General features: G+C 44.5%; 1 protein-coding gene across 1 annotated transcript; it reads right to left on the bottom strand.

The window, feature by feature from the left end:
- Positions 1–5009: 5009 nt before the first annotated feature.
- LOC132567382 (vomeronasal type-2 receptor 26-like) lies at positions 5010–17752 on the bottom strand. The gene is made up of 5 exons (XM_060233057.1): positions 17547–17752; positions 15743–16034; positions 9265–9483; positions 8028–8154; positions 5010–5929 (listed from the first exon to the last, which is right to left on the bottom strand). The coding sequence occupies exons 1-5, from the start codon at positions 17750–17752 to the stop codon at positions 5010–5012; spliced, it is 1764 nt and encodes a 587-aa protein (XP_060089040.1).
- Positions 17753–19286: the final 1534 nt, after the last annotated feature.

The raw sequence follows: 19286 nt of genomic DNA, 5'->3' as shown, positions 1-19286 counted from the left end.
CATCAGTATATGGGATAAGGCACTTTCTCAACTGTGCTGCATAATGCAGCCTATTTATTTTGTCCTGTTTGCTCTGTTGGTTCTATCTGCGCCACCTTCATCACTTTCGGGGTGTGGATCCCCCAGTGGGGTGGTCTCCCGACTCCCTCCGCCGGCTGTTTCTGATAGCCCTGCGCCCCCTCTTTCATTTGATATGTGTCCCGTGCGGGTGCCACCCTCCCGCCGGGAGATGCCGCAAAATGAGCCCCCTTGAGGCTTATGGCGGCAGGGCTCGGGGGAAGCGAGCTAGACTGCTGTTCTTTTGAGGAGTTATAGAGTGTTTCGAGCCCGTCCCTGTGGCATCGGTCCCATCATTGTGGGACCCAGGGGGGCGGCGCAGCGGCCCGCCGAAGCAGCCTGTCACTAATAACACAGGTGGAGATGCAGGACAGGAACCCGGACGTGACCGACAGGCTGCTTCAGCGGGCCGCTGCGCCGGCCCCCTGGGCCCTACAACGATGGGACCGATGCCACAGGGACGGGCTCGAAACACTCTATAAACCGAGTTTGCTTAACTATTTGAAGCTACAGAGGAAGAGTTCCAGGCTGGGGAACTAAAAATTTTAAAAAATGTTCATTGCGTTGAAATGTGGGGGAAACTAATTACTTAAAAACATGTAACAGACACAGCTCTGCACAGCTTTTGCACAAGCACAAATGCTGTGCATTAGGGATGCGAACCTCCGGGTAGAAATCTCCTAGAATTACTCAAGATGAAAACATCTGTTTTTGAAAAACCCTCCCAAGTTCTTTATTTATCTTGTCTGACCTGATAAGGTCTAAGCAGAGCATGTAATTTTAAAACAATGTCCATGAAAATGGGAGTCTAATACCGGGAGTGACCGGCAACTTTTGAAATACATTGTACATTTCTGTAACCTTCTGCAGCATGCACTCCCATCCTGTAATAGCAAAATATAAGATTGATTAAATTAGAAGGTAGTTATCAAAACATCATGAAGCTGAAAAACTATACCTTGTTTGTTTTTTTTAAAGCTGTGTTCCAAAGCCCCATGGAAGAAATCAGTTTCCCAGACACGGGCCTCTGAGAACTCTTTTTGCAAGGATGTGCTTTTTCTGTTTTGGTAGCCAAAGTTAGATTCTCCAGTCTGGAGACTGGCAAACCCCCCCCCCCACCCCCCCTGAGTGCTTGCAGAGAACATAATCGTTTGAGAACAGGCTGCTGAAGATGCTAGAAAGATAGGATTAAAACTATAGGTGTTTGCAATTGGGGCAGTGTTATTAGAATGGGTTGAGAATTAGTCATGCTTGTCTTGCAACACTTTCCACCTGTAAAACACACAGAGAGACACTGAAAAACCTTTTAACACCCTCAACATCGTTTTTTCCCCAAAGCACAGCTTTTGCACAGATGCCCAGCATTAGGGTTACCAGCCTCTGGGTTGGGGATCTCCTAGAATTACAAAGCGTCTATTTTTGAAAAGCTTACCCGTTGCAAACACAAACTGGTGCAAAAATAGCTACCATTTTACACACACAACTGCATCCTCTCAACAAATAACTGTGGAGGATTGCAAACCAAGGATCTAGGACTCTATGGCGTTACTGAGTCCCCAGAAACCTTTACTGTATATAGTTCACTGTTGCACTAAAAGTTTTCATTACCCACCTATTGTTTGAGCACTGTAAATAAACTGTTGTTGTTGTCTAACTGCCTGGGTCCTCACGTCTCCTTGGTCACAGGTACAAGCTTTTGCTAAAAAGGAAGAGACAAGGGTGGTTGTGTTCTGGGCCCTCCCTTACAGGCCATTACCAGAGTGGTGGAAGCCAGTAGGTCTTTTCTGGTCCTCGGCTGTGTGATATAGACTTTGGTTATACTCTACTGGGAAGGAGGCAGGATCTTATAACCTGAAGGGGGAAATTGCCCTAACAGTAGCAATTAAATCCGGCAGTAGTGGGGGGCTGGCACTTTGGTCTCCATTGAACTGTCAGTGGAAATCCAGGTTTTGAAAAGTAAATCCTAGGACCTAATTCAAGTTCTGAGGATATGTGTTAACATTTATTCCCACCCACTGACCAGCTACTGTCAATGAGACCAGCCTATAAAGAGCTCTTAAAACAGAAGAAGCTGCTTTTGCCAGATCCCAGTATGAAGAACTTGATCTTGCAGTGCATGAAAAAAATGAGCCAAGGTTTTGGAAGCTGGTGGTATCCCTAGCTATGGGCAAAATGTCTCCTTTGCTTAAATCAGTGCCAAAGGATGGCATTTTCATTTAGTCATGTCCTTGGCAACTCTATCAGTGGTACCCATACTGCTGATCCATTAACTTCTCAGTTGAGCTCTCTTGATGCACCTCAGTGACCGCCAGTCATGGCATCTCAGGTGAAAAGTCTTATTGACACTCTCTCATGTGGAAAGGATCTATTACCTGCAGAGTTGGTAAGTTGTCATTTTACCACTTTTCTCCTCCTTAGGGATTCTCTAACCCACTCCTAGTGTGTCCAAGTGGTTGGGTGAACTATGTGGTACTGAGAGACTTCACATAGGCTTCCCAACGCCCCCGCCCGGGCGGGGGACCCCCCGATATGCAGCCTGCTTCCCCGCTCTCCAAAAATCCGAAAGCGGGGGAGAAATGGCGCAAATTTTTCTGCCACTCTAGGATTTTCTCTCTATGATACCAAAGAGATGCTCTAGGATTTGTCTCTGTGATTCCCTGTGTGTCCCTTGCCGGCGCCGCCCCCAGCCAGCACAAGTCTTTGTCTGACAGGGGAATTTCTAGTTCTGAGAGAAGTGGCCTTGCCCCGCCCTCCTCTCTTCAGCAGCTGCATTTCCTGTCCCAGCAACCCTCATTTGGTGGACGTGGGACTTGGGCAAGTTGCTTGGTGGTCATCTTTGCTTCCTAGCTCCAGCCTGAGGCCTCAGAACAAGCTGAGGTAGCAGCCGCAGCACAGACTGGAGCTGAGCCGCAATCTGGAAACAACAGGTAAGGGTTGTTTTTTTTCCTCCAAAGAAGGATGACCTTGGTATTATTTTTTTTTCATGCTGCAGGCATAGGGTTGCCAATCCCCAGGTGGGGGCAGGGGATCCCCCGGTTTGGAGGCCCACCCCCTGCTTCAGGGTAGTCAGAAAGCAGGGGGAGAGGAGTGAAATGTCTGCTGGGAACTCTGTTATTCCCTATGGAGATTTATTCCCATAAAAAATAATGAATTGATCTGCGGGTATCTGGGGCTCAGAGGGGGCTGTTTTTTGAGGTAGAAGCACCAAATTTTCAGTACAGCATCTAGTGCTTCTCCCCAAAATATCCCCCAAGTTTCAAAACTATTGGACCAGGGGGTCCAATTCTATGAGCCCCAAAAGAAGGTGCCCCTATCCTTCATTATTTCCTATGGAATAAAGGCATTGAAAAGGTGTGCCATCCCTTTAAATGTGATGGCCAGAACACCCGTTGGAGTTCAATTATGTTTGTCACAGCCTTGGTCTTGACTCCACCCCTAATGTCTCCTGGCTCCACCCCCAAAGTCTCCTGGCTCCACCCCCAAAGTCCCCAGATATTTCTTAAATTGGACTTGGCAACCCTAACTTCACTCCTTCAACAATCAAAGGATTTCTTTCAAACTCACCACTATATGCAGGCACATCAAAAGCAAATGGAAGAAATAAAATAGCGGGGACAAAAATGTTTCATCTCTCTCCCCCTCCTCTAAACTCATGCCCTATCTAGGTGGTATGCAGGGCAGGTGCAATACTTGCTTACCTAGGGTAAGCTGGAACCCCAAATGGCCACCGTCTTCGGCCCGGGAGCAGGGCTACATACCGGCCTTTGTCTGCTGCAAGCTCCAACCAACTAACTGATGACTGACTTTTCACCCAAAAACTAAATCATATGAACAGCAGTTCCTGCCCAGGAACGGGCTCTCCCTCCTGCAGCATTCTGGGGCATATCTTCTCATAACCATGATGGATTTCTTGTCCTCCTTAGGTAGTTGCCCTCAGATTCCTGGTTCAAGACAGAGGGAAGGGGGTAATGAGGAGGAGATTATGCCAAGGCCTACCCTAAATTTGATAGTCTCCTCCCAGCCAGGCCACAGAAAGTTAAATCTACGCACAATATAGTGTTTCTTCATAAACACTAAAAGTGGAGAGAGACTCAAACCACAAACAAATGAAATCAGTGTAAACTATTAGGGATAAAAGGTTAACATGATGATAGTTGTTATTAGGATAAACAATTTAACACCCAATAGTTCAATTTTTGCTTTAGTACACAAAATATCTTTTCAGGTTTTCTAAACAGCTGAAAAAAGCCTTGCGTATGAAGCTGTAACCTGCAGTTGGCTACCGTGAGAAACTTCATAATGATCTCAGAATCAGAGTGACCAGAGAAACTACTGGAATAATAAATTTAACGTGTATCTCCTGATAAAATCAACACGAGAGCAGAACATGTTCTACAGTTTTGATAGCACCAGTGCTACAAGGGCAGGCCCTCTCAAGCGTCTTTCTATATTTCCCCTCTAAGACCACAGACATACCTTCTGTTATCCAGTGCCAGAAAATTTGGTGCTTCACAAATATCTTGTTGCCATTCAATGCCGAGCACCCTCTGATTGATGACAGCTTTTGCCTGCTCTAGACCCATAGCTAGGAGAGACTTTAGGGGGAAACCTAAGGTCATTAGCTTGTGATGGACCACAATTAGCCAGGTGGATGAATTTTTAAGTAAGGTTTCCATATATTATGAAATGAACCAACAGTTGTATAGTTGTGATGTTTACTTTTTTGAATAGAATAGAACGAAGTACTTATACACATTATAATAAGAGTCTCTTTTGAAGTTCCTAGTTGAATTTTTTTTAAAAAATGCTCATTTTCACCACCTGCATAAGGAGCTATAATGAACTGAAACTGGAGCAAGCGGAGAAGACACAGAAATTTAGGTTCCTGTATTTACTGTTCCTTAGAAGGTGATCTCTGCTATTGAGATCAAACTGGAACAGGGAGAGAATATTCAGAAATGTAGGTTCCTGTATTTCTTGTTCCTTAGAAGATGATCTCTGCTGTTGAGATCAGGCTTCAAGAAAATAATGCAGCATTTGGGAAGGAAGATGCAGCCCAGGAGACCAGCACCAGAGGCCAAGATGGAGAAGACCTCCACGGCCACCATAGCCTTCCCTTTCGTGCTCAGGTAGGTGGGCATGAAGGAGACCCACACGCTGCAGAAGACCAGCATACTGAAGGTGATAAACTTGGCTTCGTTAAAGCTGTCGGGGAGTTTCCTGGCTAGGAAAGCCACCACAAAGCTGACCAGGGCCAAAAATCCCATGTATCCCAGGGCTGTGTAAAACATGATGACGGACCCCTCATTACATTCCACTATGATCTCCTTGGCCAAGGAATGGAAGTCCAAGTTGGGGAATGGGGGAGAGGTTCCTAGCCAAATGGCAGAGATAAAAACTTGGAGGAGGGGACAGGCCAGGACAATGGAGTTCACTCCTTGTCTCCCCAACAGTTCCCTGGCCCTGTTTCCTGGCTGAGTGGCCAAGAAAGCCACAACCACCATGGTCGTTTTGGCCAAGATCGAGGAAAGAGCAACAGAGAAGTTTACAGTAAACGCAATTTGTCTCAGAAGGCAGGTGACCCTTGTAGGTCTACCGATGAAGAGGAAGGAGGAGAGGAAGCAGAGCAGGAGGGAGCTGAGGAGGATATAGGTGAGTTCTCTGTTGTTAGCTTTCACGATTGGTGTGTCTCGATATGTAATGAAAGTTGTCAGAACTAGGGTTGTGATCAGAGACAGCAAAAGAGCAAGAGAAGCCAAAACCACCCCCAAAATCTCTCGATAGGAAAGAAAGCTTATGTTCTTGGAGATACATTGGTCTTTGTTCTTGTTTGGATATTGATCTTCTGAACATGGGACACAACGGTCAGCATCTGGAACAAAGAACCACTGATTAATGAATTCCAGCACAACACAACTGATGTTTGTATAGTATTCAATGGAGCCCTTATCCATGGAGATGGAATGATACACTGTCTAGCTAGTGGTTCTCATGCTGTGAATCAGAGGTTGAAAGTAGATCCCAACTCTCTTAGAGGTTAAGGCAGGAGGAAGAAGACGGAACAGAGAATCTGGGATAAGACTGAGTTTCCTGCTGCATCTTATTTGTGAAATATAGCTTGTTGCATAATAATAACAATAATGTTATATATTAAGAAATACTAAGCAGGCAACAGAGAACAGAAACTGGTTTGCTATTATGAGCCATTTTGATATTATTACTTGAGGAGTAGGGGAGCAGCACGAAGTTACACTCTATGTAGGTCCCCAAAATGACACCTGTATAGAAATGGGCCCATTTCAAAATCTTTCAGAATGACTAGTGTCAATCTAAAGGTGCAGATTCTCTTTGACATCCCTCTTTTTCTACTTCTGCAATTTAACCAAAAATAATTCTTCATAAGAAATGCAACTTTTTGAAGTTCATAAGAGAAAGAAGTTCTAGAAGAGAAAGAGAAGAGCAAAGTTTGAGTCCAGTGGTACGTTGAAGATTAACGAAGTTTTATTTAAGCTATGACCTTGGGGCATATGCACACTTCCTCAGATATACTGAGATAGAATTGAACATCCCATACATATAGGCAGAGGGTGAAGAGCAGATCCGATGTACAGAGTATCCTCTGTGAACCTGAAGCGTGCACAGCGTGAACTCGCACAGTTATTTCTGCAGAGACTAAACAAGAGCCATACTAGGTATGCTTTGCACAGAGAATCATACTTGAATATGGAAACATATATATTTTGATTAAGCCTTAAAGCATATCTGATACTGAGAGTTGTACTTTATACTAAAGAGCTTTACTTTGTATTAAGAAATGCAGTCATATTAAGAGACCTGCAAGAGTCCTCGAAGCAACGGAGCCTTTATCTCAGACAAGATGCAGGGCAAGCACTTCCTAAAAACTTCCACATTCCAAAAGCAGAGATGGGTCAAGAGAACTTCACAACTTTGAGAGAGCGGAAAACCCATCCCATAATAGGACTTCGCATTTCCATGACTTTGAGCCTCTGAACTTGTAAGCAAATTGATTTTTCCCTTGAGAATAGCCACTGCACAAAAAGTGCAACTTTGAAAAATACAACACTTTTGGCCCCAGCTCCTATATCTCAGGGAGAATATCATCCAATAGGGAAGGGACGAGGTCATGAAGTCATGTTTAATTAACCAATTATCATCCATGGCACCACGCAGCACTCAAAATCAGATATGTGTATAATAAACTGTAATGTACACACTGGAACAGAGAGGAAACATGCACAAGTTTGTGTGCAACAGATTAGAATCTAAGATAATGAAGTTGTTTTAACCAAAGCAAAGAAAAAACAGGAATAAGAAGCTAACATTATGGTCACCATTTGTTTGGATTTAATTACAGGGGGGCGGAAACAGAGTTGTAACTGGGTCTCAGTGAATTACTCTTAGCATTCCACAATTACACATTAGTCTCCTATTTATTTGCTTCACTGTTCAATCTCTCCCTATATGTATGGACTGTTAACTTCCATTTCATTGTATCTGAGGAAGTGTGCATGCACACGACACATCATACTTTAACTAAAACTTGGTTGTTCTTAAAGGTGCCACTGGATTCAAACTTTGTTCTACTGCTTCAGACCAACGTGGCTCCCCACCTTGATCTATCTAGAAGAGAAAGAATTATCCAGATAATATCCCCAAAATAAATTCAGTGACAAAGACAGAAAATCTTTCAATCACTGTACGAGAGAATCAGTTTTTTCATTATACAGACTGTGTGAAGTTATCAGTGATAGTTTCAGGGCTGAACTTTGTATGGGGCCCAATAGAAAGCTGTAGCTCCTTATCTGAGGTATACATTATAATGTCAAAAGGCAGGCATAACTCTGTAATTCCAGAGTCTAAACCTAAGTGGCATTTGCAGCCCTTGAGAGCCACTCAGTATCCAACAACTTTGACCCTTTAACTTGGGGTTTCAAGATGCGTTGAACTACCTGTATGGTCAGAAATCATCCCTTCAGGACAAAGTTTACATTCATAACAACAAGGAGGCTTTCCTTCTAGAACTTTTCTGCTGTACCCTGGCAGGCAGCTCTCCACACACCTGGAAGAGGGCAGCTTCTAAGTGGAAGAAAGAAGAACTCGTGAGATTTTCCGAATAAGTAGGATTGCTTCCACACCCTAATGATTCTCCAGGATGCTCCCTAAGGATGGACATGAACCAGAAAAATGCAGTTTGGTTTGTGGTTTGTGGCTTGTCCCGTTTGTAACCCATCAACTGTCACAAACTCTTAACCAGTTTATGTACTGGTTCAGTTTGTGAGGTACATGAGGTGGTAGAATGCCCCTCCTTGGCTTGCTAGATACACCAAGCTCACAAGATCACCAAATTACTCCCTTCTACTTAAGAGTAGAGTTATGGGGTCAGAGTTAGGGCCCCCCAAAGTAGGTGCCCCAGGAAAGTGCCTGTCATTTCCCCTTGAACAAGATCTATTCTATACACTCCTGAACAAGCACCTGTCAAAACGACTGCAGCAGTCATTCTAACAGTCATTCTAACAGGCTCAGGTTCAGGAGCTTCAGGAGTGTATAGAATTGATCCTGTACAAACTTGAGACATCACAGTATCAGGGGACCTCCCCAGATGTTCCTCAACATGCCCTCCAAGTTGTTGCTTAGTAGTTATGTAAATACTTTGAATGAGCAGAGACAATCTGTCTGGAAATGTCTCTGCTCAGAAACTGGCACAAACCTCCACAAACCGATTGAAAGTTCATAGTAAGTCCATGCTAAAAAATAAATTAGAAAGGCTGGTTGACCAGCCATAAATTTGACTTCATAAACCACAAACTGGTCAAAATTTGCCATGAACTTCAGCTCATGCCCTTCCTTAGAACTGTATTGTTACTGTGGATGCAGAGGCACTCTAATCACAACACAGTTTTCCCCAGTCATCTTGACTCAACCTGGAATGTCTTTCTTGCATTAAAGAGCTATTAAAGGGGGTTTTCTTGGGCATGGTGCTATGAATCACCATTTTAGCAGGATCATTTCTAGGAAATGTGCATGTTTTACTTAAACCAATAAAACCAAGCTTTGGGTGGGTGAAAAGTACCATTCTGGAGACCAACTTCTAAAGGAAGCTGGCGTTTAGTCTGTTCTATAAATGCAATGTTATACTCCCAAAGGTTCTGTGAACATTTTTTTCAATAATATTGACTTCTTCCCCACCTGGGTAGCCCAAACAACTGCATCTGCATTAATGATGAAATCTTTGCCTGGGGGGGCTCTAGGATCCATCCTTCCGACTTTCACTTGCGCTGAAGATTGATTTGGGGAAAAGATCAAGTTCAGAATATCATAGCCAGCTGATTCCTTGTAATTTCCAGTGAAAAACACTTCCTCGCCAGCAGTATTGTTGAACCGGGTGCTTCTCAAAGAGGTAAGGATCTGAAATGAAAGAGATCCTAAGAAAATGATGTCACTGGCTATATGACAACAAGAAGGGACATTTTCAGGTTTTGGTGAGCTGTGTGCATAGATTTCTCAAGGCCCCCTTTCCTTCCAGCATCAGGCCCCCTACTTCTGCCCTCTCCTCCATCTCATGCCACTCACCTACCTGTGTGCCTTCTTCCTGCCCACTTGCATAACCTTCTATTGTGTTTGCTCACAGCTTCCTGCCCACTTGCAGCCCTTTCCCTGGCTATAGCAGTGTGTGTAGCTGGCAGCATCAGTTGCCAGGAAGAGAGCGGTCGGGGGAAGGGGTTGACACAACAGTGAGCATCAGAAGAAATCCTGGTCCCCAGCAGCTGCCCCTCCTCAGGGTTTGCTTACACGGGCCCTGACTGTTAGGAGACTGGTACTTTGGGCATTCTGTCTGGGCTACCACAAGAAGAGATGATGGTTTCCGTAGTTGCTTCCTTAATGGAAAAGCTAAGGGTGAATTCTCAGTGGGTACAAATACCAGGTGACTTCTTTATGTCTCTGTGTTGGGGAGCATCTCTCATAGTAGCTGCTTTCCATGACATACACTCCATTTACTTGGGTGGAGGATGGAGGAAGATGATGCACCTGGTTATCGAGAAAGAAGATGGGGAATGGGGGGGGGGGTGTATGCTCTTTGCATCTGAGTGGCTTTCTATAGTGTTCAACAATGTCCCCTCGTTGTTTTGTATAAGCAAATGGGTGGAGTTCTCTCACTATACTGAGAAAACCTCAGTGATGTGAAGGCAACCTGATTGTTCTAGTGCATCAGTCAAGTATAACCTTGGTAGCACAGGCTCACTAAAAGCCATGGCAGAACAGGCGATTCCACGAAAGACTGGCCATTGCTGATGCTGTGCAATCAAGGCAGCCCATGAAAACAATATACTTCTAAATATACGGATGGCACATAGTCTACTTGTGCTGGGCCAGTTGCACTGGCTGAAAGTTGAGTACCCGGTCAGATTCATGGTTTTGGCTATGACTTCAAGGCTTTGAGTGGTCTGGGACCAAAGTATCTAAGGGACCAACTCCTCCACTATGTCCCTGAAAGGGCGTTACGCTCTACCGGTCAAAATCTGCTAGTGATCCCTGACCCTAAAGAGCTCCAGCTATCCTCAATGAGGGCCAGAATTTTTTCAGTCCTGGTCCCGACTTGGTGGAACGCTCTGCAAGAAGGCATCAGGGCCCTGCAGGATCTATTCGTTTCACAGGGCCTGTAAGGCAGAGATGTTCTGCCAAGCCTTTGCATAAGAACAGCAACGGTTGCCATGCTGGCGCCTTTTTCTCTCTACCACTGCTGGGGGGAATCCCCCCATCTTCAATGTAACAACTGGGAATTGAACAACAGCATTTTAAATGAGAAGCCACTGGGATTTAAAACTTCTTCTTAATGTAATTGGTTTTATTGACTTAAATGTATGTATTTTATTCCTGTGTTGTACATCGCCCAGAGCCTGGCGCTGGCTGGGATGGGGAGATTCACGAAGTTACATATAATTTAACAACTACAACAGAATTTAACCCTGTCTACTGCATAGCTGACTGGATGTATTGCACACTGTTCTACTTGTAGTCTAATCTGTAGTTTGCATTGAGTCTCAGCAAAATAAGTGGACCATAAATGAAGGAAATATATTCCCATTCAAGAGGTTCAGAAGGGAAGCTGGCCATGCAGAAACTGTAATTGAAACCATAGAAAACTCTGCTTGCAGAACCAGATAGATTTTGTAAAAGATGGGAACGAGAGAGAGAAAAGGAAGCTGTAAACCCCCTTTGAACTCACACCAGGTCTTAGGGTTGTCAGCCCCCCTAGTGCAGGCCAGGGTCCCTTGCCATCAGGCCCTGCATCCAGAAAAAAAAGGAAGGCCTAGGCCACCTTGGTGGCATCACACAGAAGGAATCATCCCCATGGCACTGATTTCTGGGTGATGCTCCGGTATGTGGGCAAAAACTCTACTGTAGAAGTTATTTTACCATAGTTTTATCCAAATATGAGAGCCAGAAGGGACCTGGAAACTCCACATGGCCCAAAAAGGGCAGTTTAAGAGGTGTGGGAAATTGCTTTGTTTAAGTAAATGGGGACCCTGTGAACAAAAACAATAAGAGGAACTTATGCTGCTTTTTCTGCACAAGGAAAAGAACTCTTTGGCTGCTGTTCCTCCTTCTTTGTGGCCAAAGAAATGGAAAGGGAGCACATCAGATTAATTCGTTTACTTGGCATTCACCCATCTTGACTGACATGTTCTAGGCTGTCCATTTCTTGACACATAACCTACGGAGGAGGATACCTGCCATGGCTGAACATCCAGAAGCCTCTTGCCATTCCTCATTACTGCACGTCTTGATGCAAAAGTGTACATGGCATGTAAGGCGTGTGCTACGGAATAGGCAGCATTATAAACATTATAGCTGTTCCCAGTCATACTCATTTCGAAGAGAAAGGGTGGGAGGGTCTCAATGTCCTCCTTCTCTGTACAGTTCTTAACGATTCCAGAAATATGATCATTTGGTTTTTTAAAGGAACATATGAATACAAGTTTCCACCATTCTTTAAGGAAGACATCTCCCTGGGGCTGGCGTGGATCCAAAATCCGGAGAAATCTGTGGAATCCTGGCACATCACTTGTGTGGCCTCTGAAGGATAGGGCACCATGGAGAGTCTGTACAGCGCTCCAGGTAAAAGTGAAGCCAAATGCAGCCAATTCCCACTGGCTCGTCACAATCCAGATCTTCTCAACATATGTCTTATCTCTTAGTCTAGAAGTCCAAAGGGGCAGGATTAAATTCCGTATGGAATTTGAGACACCAGAAACAACAACAACTTTGGCCTTACGCTGCATGAGAGCTAAAGCTAGATTATAATTAATATATATACTTGAATAATACAGTGAGATTTCAGACAAAGTCCGAATAGTGAACTCGACACAGATGTTGTTCTGGTCAAGCATTGGTGTTAGGGCTTGGATGAAGTTGTCACCGCTGTCATCATCTGAAGCAACAATCCCAATCCAGTTCCAGTGGAAATGAAGAAGTAAGCGGATGATCCCCAAATACTGTGAGACTTCACTGGGGTCGATCCGGTAGAAGGAAGGAAATATAGTCCTCTCTTTAACAGGATTGAATGAGCCATAACCAAGCTGGATAAAGGGCGGGAAGGAGGGAAGGAGGAAGGAAGGAAGGAAGGCTTTTAGCTGGAAAACAGATGGCTAAATGTTGTGTGCGGCTCCACAAAAATCAGGCCCATGGAGGTAATCTCAAATCCTGGTGACTATTTTCCTGTTTTTTCAGAAGAAATAATTTCTATTGCTAGATCTTACTGTTTCAGGGTTCAATCTACTGATCTATCTGGGCTGAAATCTTTTAGACAATGAAGGTACTTGGTTCAGCAATGCAGCCAACTGGGCCATTAACTGCTTGTGAGAAAGAGAAATGAAGAATCTGCTCTTGGACACATTGTGTGCATACATGTGTGTGTTTGTGCCTGTGTGAGTAATTAACACATGGAATTCACTGCCGCAGGAAGTGGTGGCAGCTATAAATGTAGCTTCAAGAGGTGACTGGATAAATACATGAAGCAGAGGTCCATCAGTGGTTATGAGCTACAAGGTATAGATGGAACACTCTCTCTGAGGCAGTGATGCTCTGTATTCTTGGTGCTTGGGGGGCAACAGTGGGAGGGTTTCTGGAGTTCTGGCCCTGCAGGTGGATTTCCTCATGGCAGCCTTGTTTTGGCCACTGTGTGACACAGACCATAGAACTGGATGGGCCATTGGTCTGATCAGTACCCAGGTTAAAGTCACTCTTTAATCAGGGTGAGAGGAAAAACTGAATTAGGAATACTTCCTTTAAGCCTGGAGGCTGGTGAACCAGAAGAGTAGGGGCCATGACTGAAGCCTGGACAGAGTGTAGCTGAATCTAACCAGCTCACCAAAGTTCCTTTAAACCACTGACATTGTTCTCTGAGCTGTGAGAATTTTCTGTAGAAACATTTGCCTGGATGAATTCCCCTGGAAGAGTCTTCCTGGGAGTCTTAATTTGTCAGGAAGACGATTGAAAAAAGCTGATCAAAGTTGAGAGGCTCTGACATTTCTGCCAGCACCACTATCTCAGTGCAGCCACAGAATGCCACTTCCCTAATCTTACACAGTAACTTTCAGTTCCTCTCCTTTGTATTTAGCCTACCAGCATCAAGAAGAAGAAGAAGAAGAAGATGATGATATTGGACTTATATCCCACCCTATACTCTGAATCTAAGAGTCTCAGAGTGGCCACAATCTCCTTGACCTCCCCCCCCCCCCACACACACACACGCAACAGACACCCTGTGAGGTAGGTGAGGCTAAGAGAGCTCTTACAGCAGCTGCCTTTTCAAGGACAACTCCTACCAGAGCTATGGCTGACCCAAAGCCATTCCAGCAGCAGCAAGTGGAGGAGTGGTGAATCAAACTCAAACATGATTCTTCCAGATAAGAGTCCATGCACTTTACTACACCAAACTGGCTCCATGAGAGCATTTAGTTTCTTTCCAGACAGAAATCATTCTCGCCAGCCGCCAGGATTTCAGGTAATATTCCTAGTTCAATTTTTCCTCTCACCCTGTTTGAAGGGAGATTCTAACTTGGATACTGTTGTCTTCTGCCAGGGAATAAAGACTCAGCTTGATCAAGGTTGAACTTGTAATTCACATCTTAGAGTAATTCAAATCAGAGAATTCTGAGATTTTGGAGATTTTGGCATATGTAAAACCATGGCTGGGGACTAACAAGAATCAGATGTATAAATTTTATTGAATTAGTCCACCTTATAAAGACAAAAACATATAGACATACAATACACATTTATATACACATACATATATCTCACAATCGTCTCAACACTTTCAATCCCCCTCCACCTCCCAGACATCCTCCCAAACACACCGGGAGTGACCAGAGAGTAATATTTTACTTTCCTCTTATTCCAACAATATACCTTTACTTTTTACCCAACTATATATCGGTTCCCAACTCTCTTTACATTTTTGTATGTTTCCATCACGTAACCTTGTGGACTAACAAGAATCAGATGCTGAGGGGACATACACGGGATGCCATGATCCCTCCAGTAATATTTGCCTTGGTGATCAGTGCCGTTCTCAGTTCTTAGGTTCAAGAGTCTTATGGAGGAGGAATAATATAAGGTGGGAATTTAGGGCATTGGAATTCATTGCCCAATATCCTCTGGGAGGCCCCTCAGCTATCACTGAAGCTGCCACATCACAGAGCGGCCAAAAGCAGGAGACCACAGTGACTGCCCTGAAGAGAGTACAGACTGGCTACATGGAAGAGGAACAGAAGAACATGTAAACTTGCCTTTAGGCATGCAAAGGCCATTCTCATAAAGCAGTTTTACTGACCCATAATGTTAGTGCACCCTGACCTGGATAGCCCAGGCTAGCTCTATCACATCAGATCTCAGAAGCTAAGCAGGGCCAGCCCTTTTTAGAACTTGGATTGGGGACCATCACACAAGTCCAAGGTTGCAACACAGAGGCAGGCAATGGCAAACTGCCTCTGTTAGTCTTGTACCTAGAAAACCCTGTAGGGACACCAGAAGTCAGCTGTGATTTGACAGCACCTTCCTCCACCAATGTTGGTGGAACTTAACACCTGCAGTAAGTTCTATGAATAGTTCATTGAATTAAAAGTTTTGCACAATCCTGGTTCTCTATGGCTATCTCGGAGCAGGCTGCGGGGTGCAGGGGGAAATCAGTTTGGTAGTTCTTTGGAATAAGGCCATAAAAGGCAGCCAGGCCAGGAGCCAGGAATTTCAGCGTGCAGTCCCAGTGCCTCAGTCTCAGCCCTGCTGCTTCTCTCCCCTGAAGGAAATCTCTTCTCAGCCAGTCTGTTGAGCACAGTTTTATTCTTCCATTCATCCTAAGCGCTCAGAGCAGCTTACATGGTTCTTTCCTGGTTCACCCTCACACTAATAACCCAGTGAGGTAGGTGACACTAAGATGAACAGGCCCTAAGTCAGCCAGTGTGCATCATGGCAGTGTGGGGATCTGCACTCACTCAGATCTTTTTCTGGAATACTAACCACTGATGACAATACATTTACATTATTATCAAAGCGAATATATTACTGAAAATCCTGTTTCTCCACTCTAACATGCCCTTCAGCAAGCCTCATTGCCTCTTCTGTGTGTTCACATGCTTTTATTCCCATAAAAACGTCCTCTTACCTGTGGGATCTTGTAGAGGCCCAAGAGGGAGGCCATTTGCATTGAGCTTCTGGAGTAGAGACTTCCAATGACAGAGAGCAGCTTCTCCTGTCTGCTGCATCTGTAGTTAGGCACAATTTGGTCCCCCATGGACAGAAAGGACAGGCCTGCCTGGTAGGTCATTTCTGCAAAGTAGGTGTCCTCAAAGATGCGGAAGCCCAGCGTGATGTTGGGGAGGAGTGCCAGATCCTTGTTGATCTCACTGATGGCAAACACGAGGGCCAGGATTTGTTGATAGTTTTTAGCCACTGCGCTGCAATAAAATGTACATGAGATGGGCCAGTGGAAAAACAAGGAATGTAACGAAAGACTTTCTGGTTGCAGTCACAATCTTTTGGAAAGAAAACTCTGCAGACCAGAATAAGAAGAAGTTATTGGATTTATATCCCGTCCTCCACTCTGAATCTCAGAGCTGCTCACAATCAGACTACTTTTAAGTCCATTCATCAGATATTTGCATTTAAACACCCTGCCCCTTCACACAGAGTACTGCTACTTTTATAAGACTCTAACTGGCTCAGGCCAAGAATACGTCTACTACAGCATCCAGTTTCTGAGAGAGTCTTCAAGATACCCACATGAAAGACATAAAGGCAATACCCCTTTCCTGCCATCACCCTCCCTAGCATCTGTCATTCAGGGGTAGACTGCCTCTAACTGTGGAGGGTCTCTTTTTCTGTCATGGTTTAGCAGCTGATACTTTTTATAGCTCCCATATTTGCAGTGGGACACTAATAATTAAATTGTCCCAGTGACAACCCCTGTATCTATCAGAGTTCTTAATCCATAAAAAAGGCATTCTAACCAAGGATTATTCAATACCAATGCCAGTTAAATCAGTTTTATGTGTTGCTCATCTAACAATTCAGGTCAATATAGCTGCTTCATTACATCCTTTTATAATGGGGGTTTCCATCCTTTTACGATTTCACTAATCTTTAGCAGTAGCCTAATTTCCTCTGGGTGTCCAGATAAAAGTATTTAACAGACTGTGCTGTTCTTTTGGTGTTTTGTCCAGGATCACTACCTATGAATTTGATGATAAATGACTGAAATTCGGTCCATAGCATCATTTTATCTTATTAATATGTCCTCTTCCTTTCCAGATTATCAGCATAGGAAGTGATCTCTGAGCTCTGTCTCCATGGGATCTGACAGCATCTAACGCTAGTTTCACATAAGAACATAATAGAGCTCTGCTGGATCAGAGAAGTTGTCCATCTAGTCCAGCATCCTGTCTCACACAGTGGCCAACCATTACCTTTGGAGAGCCAGCAACAGGGGACAGAGGGTGAGGCCTTCCCCTGATCAATACTCCCTCTAAGCCATGGAGTCTTGTGAGCAAAAGTTCTACTTTGTGAGCTACTGGCATTAAAGTTGTGAGCTACTGCATACATTAGTTTGCTCTGGGGCCATATTTCTTGCGCTAAGACAAAAGTGTGTGAGCTGGAGGCTGAGAAACTGTGATCTAGCTCACGCTAACTCATCGTAGAGGGAACATTGCCCCTGATATTGCCTCCTGGTACTGGAGGTTGGAGTTCAGAGGCTGACTGATTTATTCCCCTTTTAAAGCTGTCTGTGCCTGTGGCCATCACTGCAGCCTCTGGCAGCACATTCCACATTTTAATAATCACTCTCTGTGTAAAGAAGCGTTTCTTTTTGCCCTTCTGCTGCTTGACACAGGTGCCTGTTTCTAGAAGTTCTAGTGGAAATTGCTGGACAGACAGAAAGTACATCATTTCAGAGCCCACTTGGCAAAACTTACCGGTAATGATGCATGTACCTGGGAGGTTTTTCAAAGGACAACTGTATAACTGTAGTCTTGAGGAAGGGCAAAATCCCACCAACAAGGAAGTCCCCTGGCCTGTAATATGCTTCTCGGAGCTCAAAGGGTCTGGTCAAGAGGCACTTGCTCCTCAGGGTCCCTTGCACAGCCTGAGGCAAGAGCCAAGAGAGGAACAGCACCCACATCAGTACCAGTTTCATGAAAATTTTCCCCCTAGATCGAAATCTTCCCCCCTAGATCAGCAAAGAAATTGCTGCATAGAGCCTGAATCGCAGTCAACACTGTGGACTTGCAGACTGTGGGGAGGAAGCATATGATGTCCATGTGCTCACTGCCCACCCCAAGCCCCTTAGAAACACCCAGTCTATATGACATGCTTAATCCAAACATGTTTTGTTCTGATCTGGATGTTGTTTAGTTTGCGCTTGATAGATAGAAGACATCAGGGGCTGAGTAAGAATTACTGTGATTTTGTCAATTTCAGAGGAGAGCAATAATCACATCTCAAGAGTACTGGACTGTATTTGCACCTCATTGGGAGATAAATGTGTTTGTGTGATTCTGTGTTTCTCCTTGCGGCAGACAGACTCAGGGGGGTTGAACTTAGGCTGCCAGATCCTGAACTTGGGCCTGTGTGTGTCAGTGACTGAGTAGCTTAAAAGTTACTGCATCCTAGATCATCTACTGTCAGTGTAGATGAGGTCATGTGACAATGATCACAGGACAGGCTGATGCAATGCCTGGTAATGCCTGTAGTCACAGTGAGTCAGCATATTTGCTGATTGGTGGGCTGAGCTATTTAAAAAAGTGCTGAGTACCAAGGTATTTTTCTTCTGTATTGATGATTGTCTGGCGTAGCACTTTGGAGCTCTGGATTGTATTTATACTGCACTTATCTGTAAATATTTGTAAATACACGGATAGTTCTAGAAGAACTGGTGTGAAGACTCTTCTTCTTGGCATGACCATAATTATCAGCCTATTTGGACGGCTCTCTGCTACCACACACTATCCGGCATAAAGCCAAGTACTTAAGGACCAAAGAGATCTTTGTGTTGTAAGATTTCAAGAGTGAAAGATCGCTTTGTTGGATACCAGTTTGATGACTGAGTCTGGAACTAGAGTTGTAAGTTCCCCAGTGGGGTGGGTGTTCCCCGCCACAACTCAGAGTGGCAACAGGAGAAAAACAAAACAAAACATGGCAAGACATTACTTCCCGGGGTCATCTGGAAGTGATGCTGGCTTCTCTAGGAGTTGTCAGAAACTCTTTGTTTCCGGTGATTATTAGAAACGATTGACATTACTTCCAGGGGCTTTACGAAAGTGACATCACACTGTCTCTACCCTCCCGACATTATTATCCCGCTTGTGTCTCACTGGATGCGAGGCTGGACTTGCATCTTACATATTGTTGGCAGTGTAACTAACACAGAAAGAGTAGGTAACAGTTTATTAAAGAGTAGGTGAGAGTTTATTTACAAACTAACAAACTTGATAGGAAAGTGGAGAATCAGTAGCTGAGAGACAGAGAGAAAAACTGAAAGAGTTCTGAGAAGAAGGTTGAATAAGGATGCAAGTCCACAGCTGGGGGTGGAGGATCCTGCAATTTTGGTGGCTTCTGCTCACTACCAGCCAGCTGATCGGTGGGGGAAGCCCCACCCCAAGCTCCTCCCCCAATGCAGCCACCCATGGCCACTGAGGAGGGCTCCTCTGGAGCTG

The sequence above is a fragment of the Heteronotia binoei genome, chromosome 2 (assembly GCF_032191835.1).
Source record: "Heteronotia binoei isolate CCM8104 ecotype False Entrance Well chromosome 2, APGP_CSIRO_Hbin_v1, whole genome shotgun sequence".
Classification (NCBI taxonomy): Eukaryota; Metazoa; Chordata; class Lepidosauria; order Squamata; family Gekkonidae; genus Heteronotia; species Heteronotia binoei.
The sequence above is the reverse complement of the archived record's forward strand: the minus strand, read 5'-3'. Positions and strand labels throughout refer to the sequence as shown.

Coding starts and splice junctions, on each gene's coding strand:
- LOC132567382 (XM_060233057.1), bottom strand. CDS start 17,752: ATGTGGGTGCTGTTCCTCTCTTGGCTCTTGCCTCAGGCTGTGCAAGGG. Junction 9,484..15,742: donor GCCTCTACAAGATCCCACAG/GTAAGAGGACGT, acceptor CTTTCATTTCAG/ATCCTTACCTCTTTGAGAAG. Junction 5,930..8,027: donor GATGATTTCTGACCATACAG/GTAGTTCAACGC, acceptor TCTTTGTTCCAG/ATGCTGACCGTTGTGTCCCA.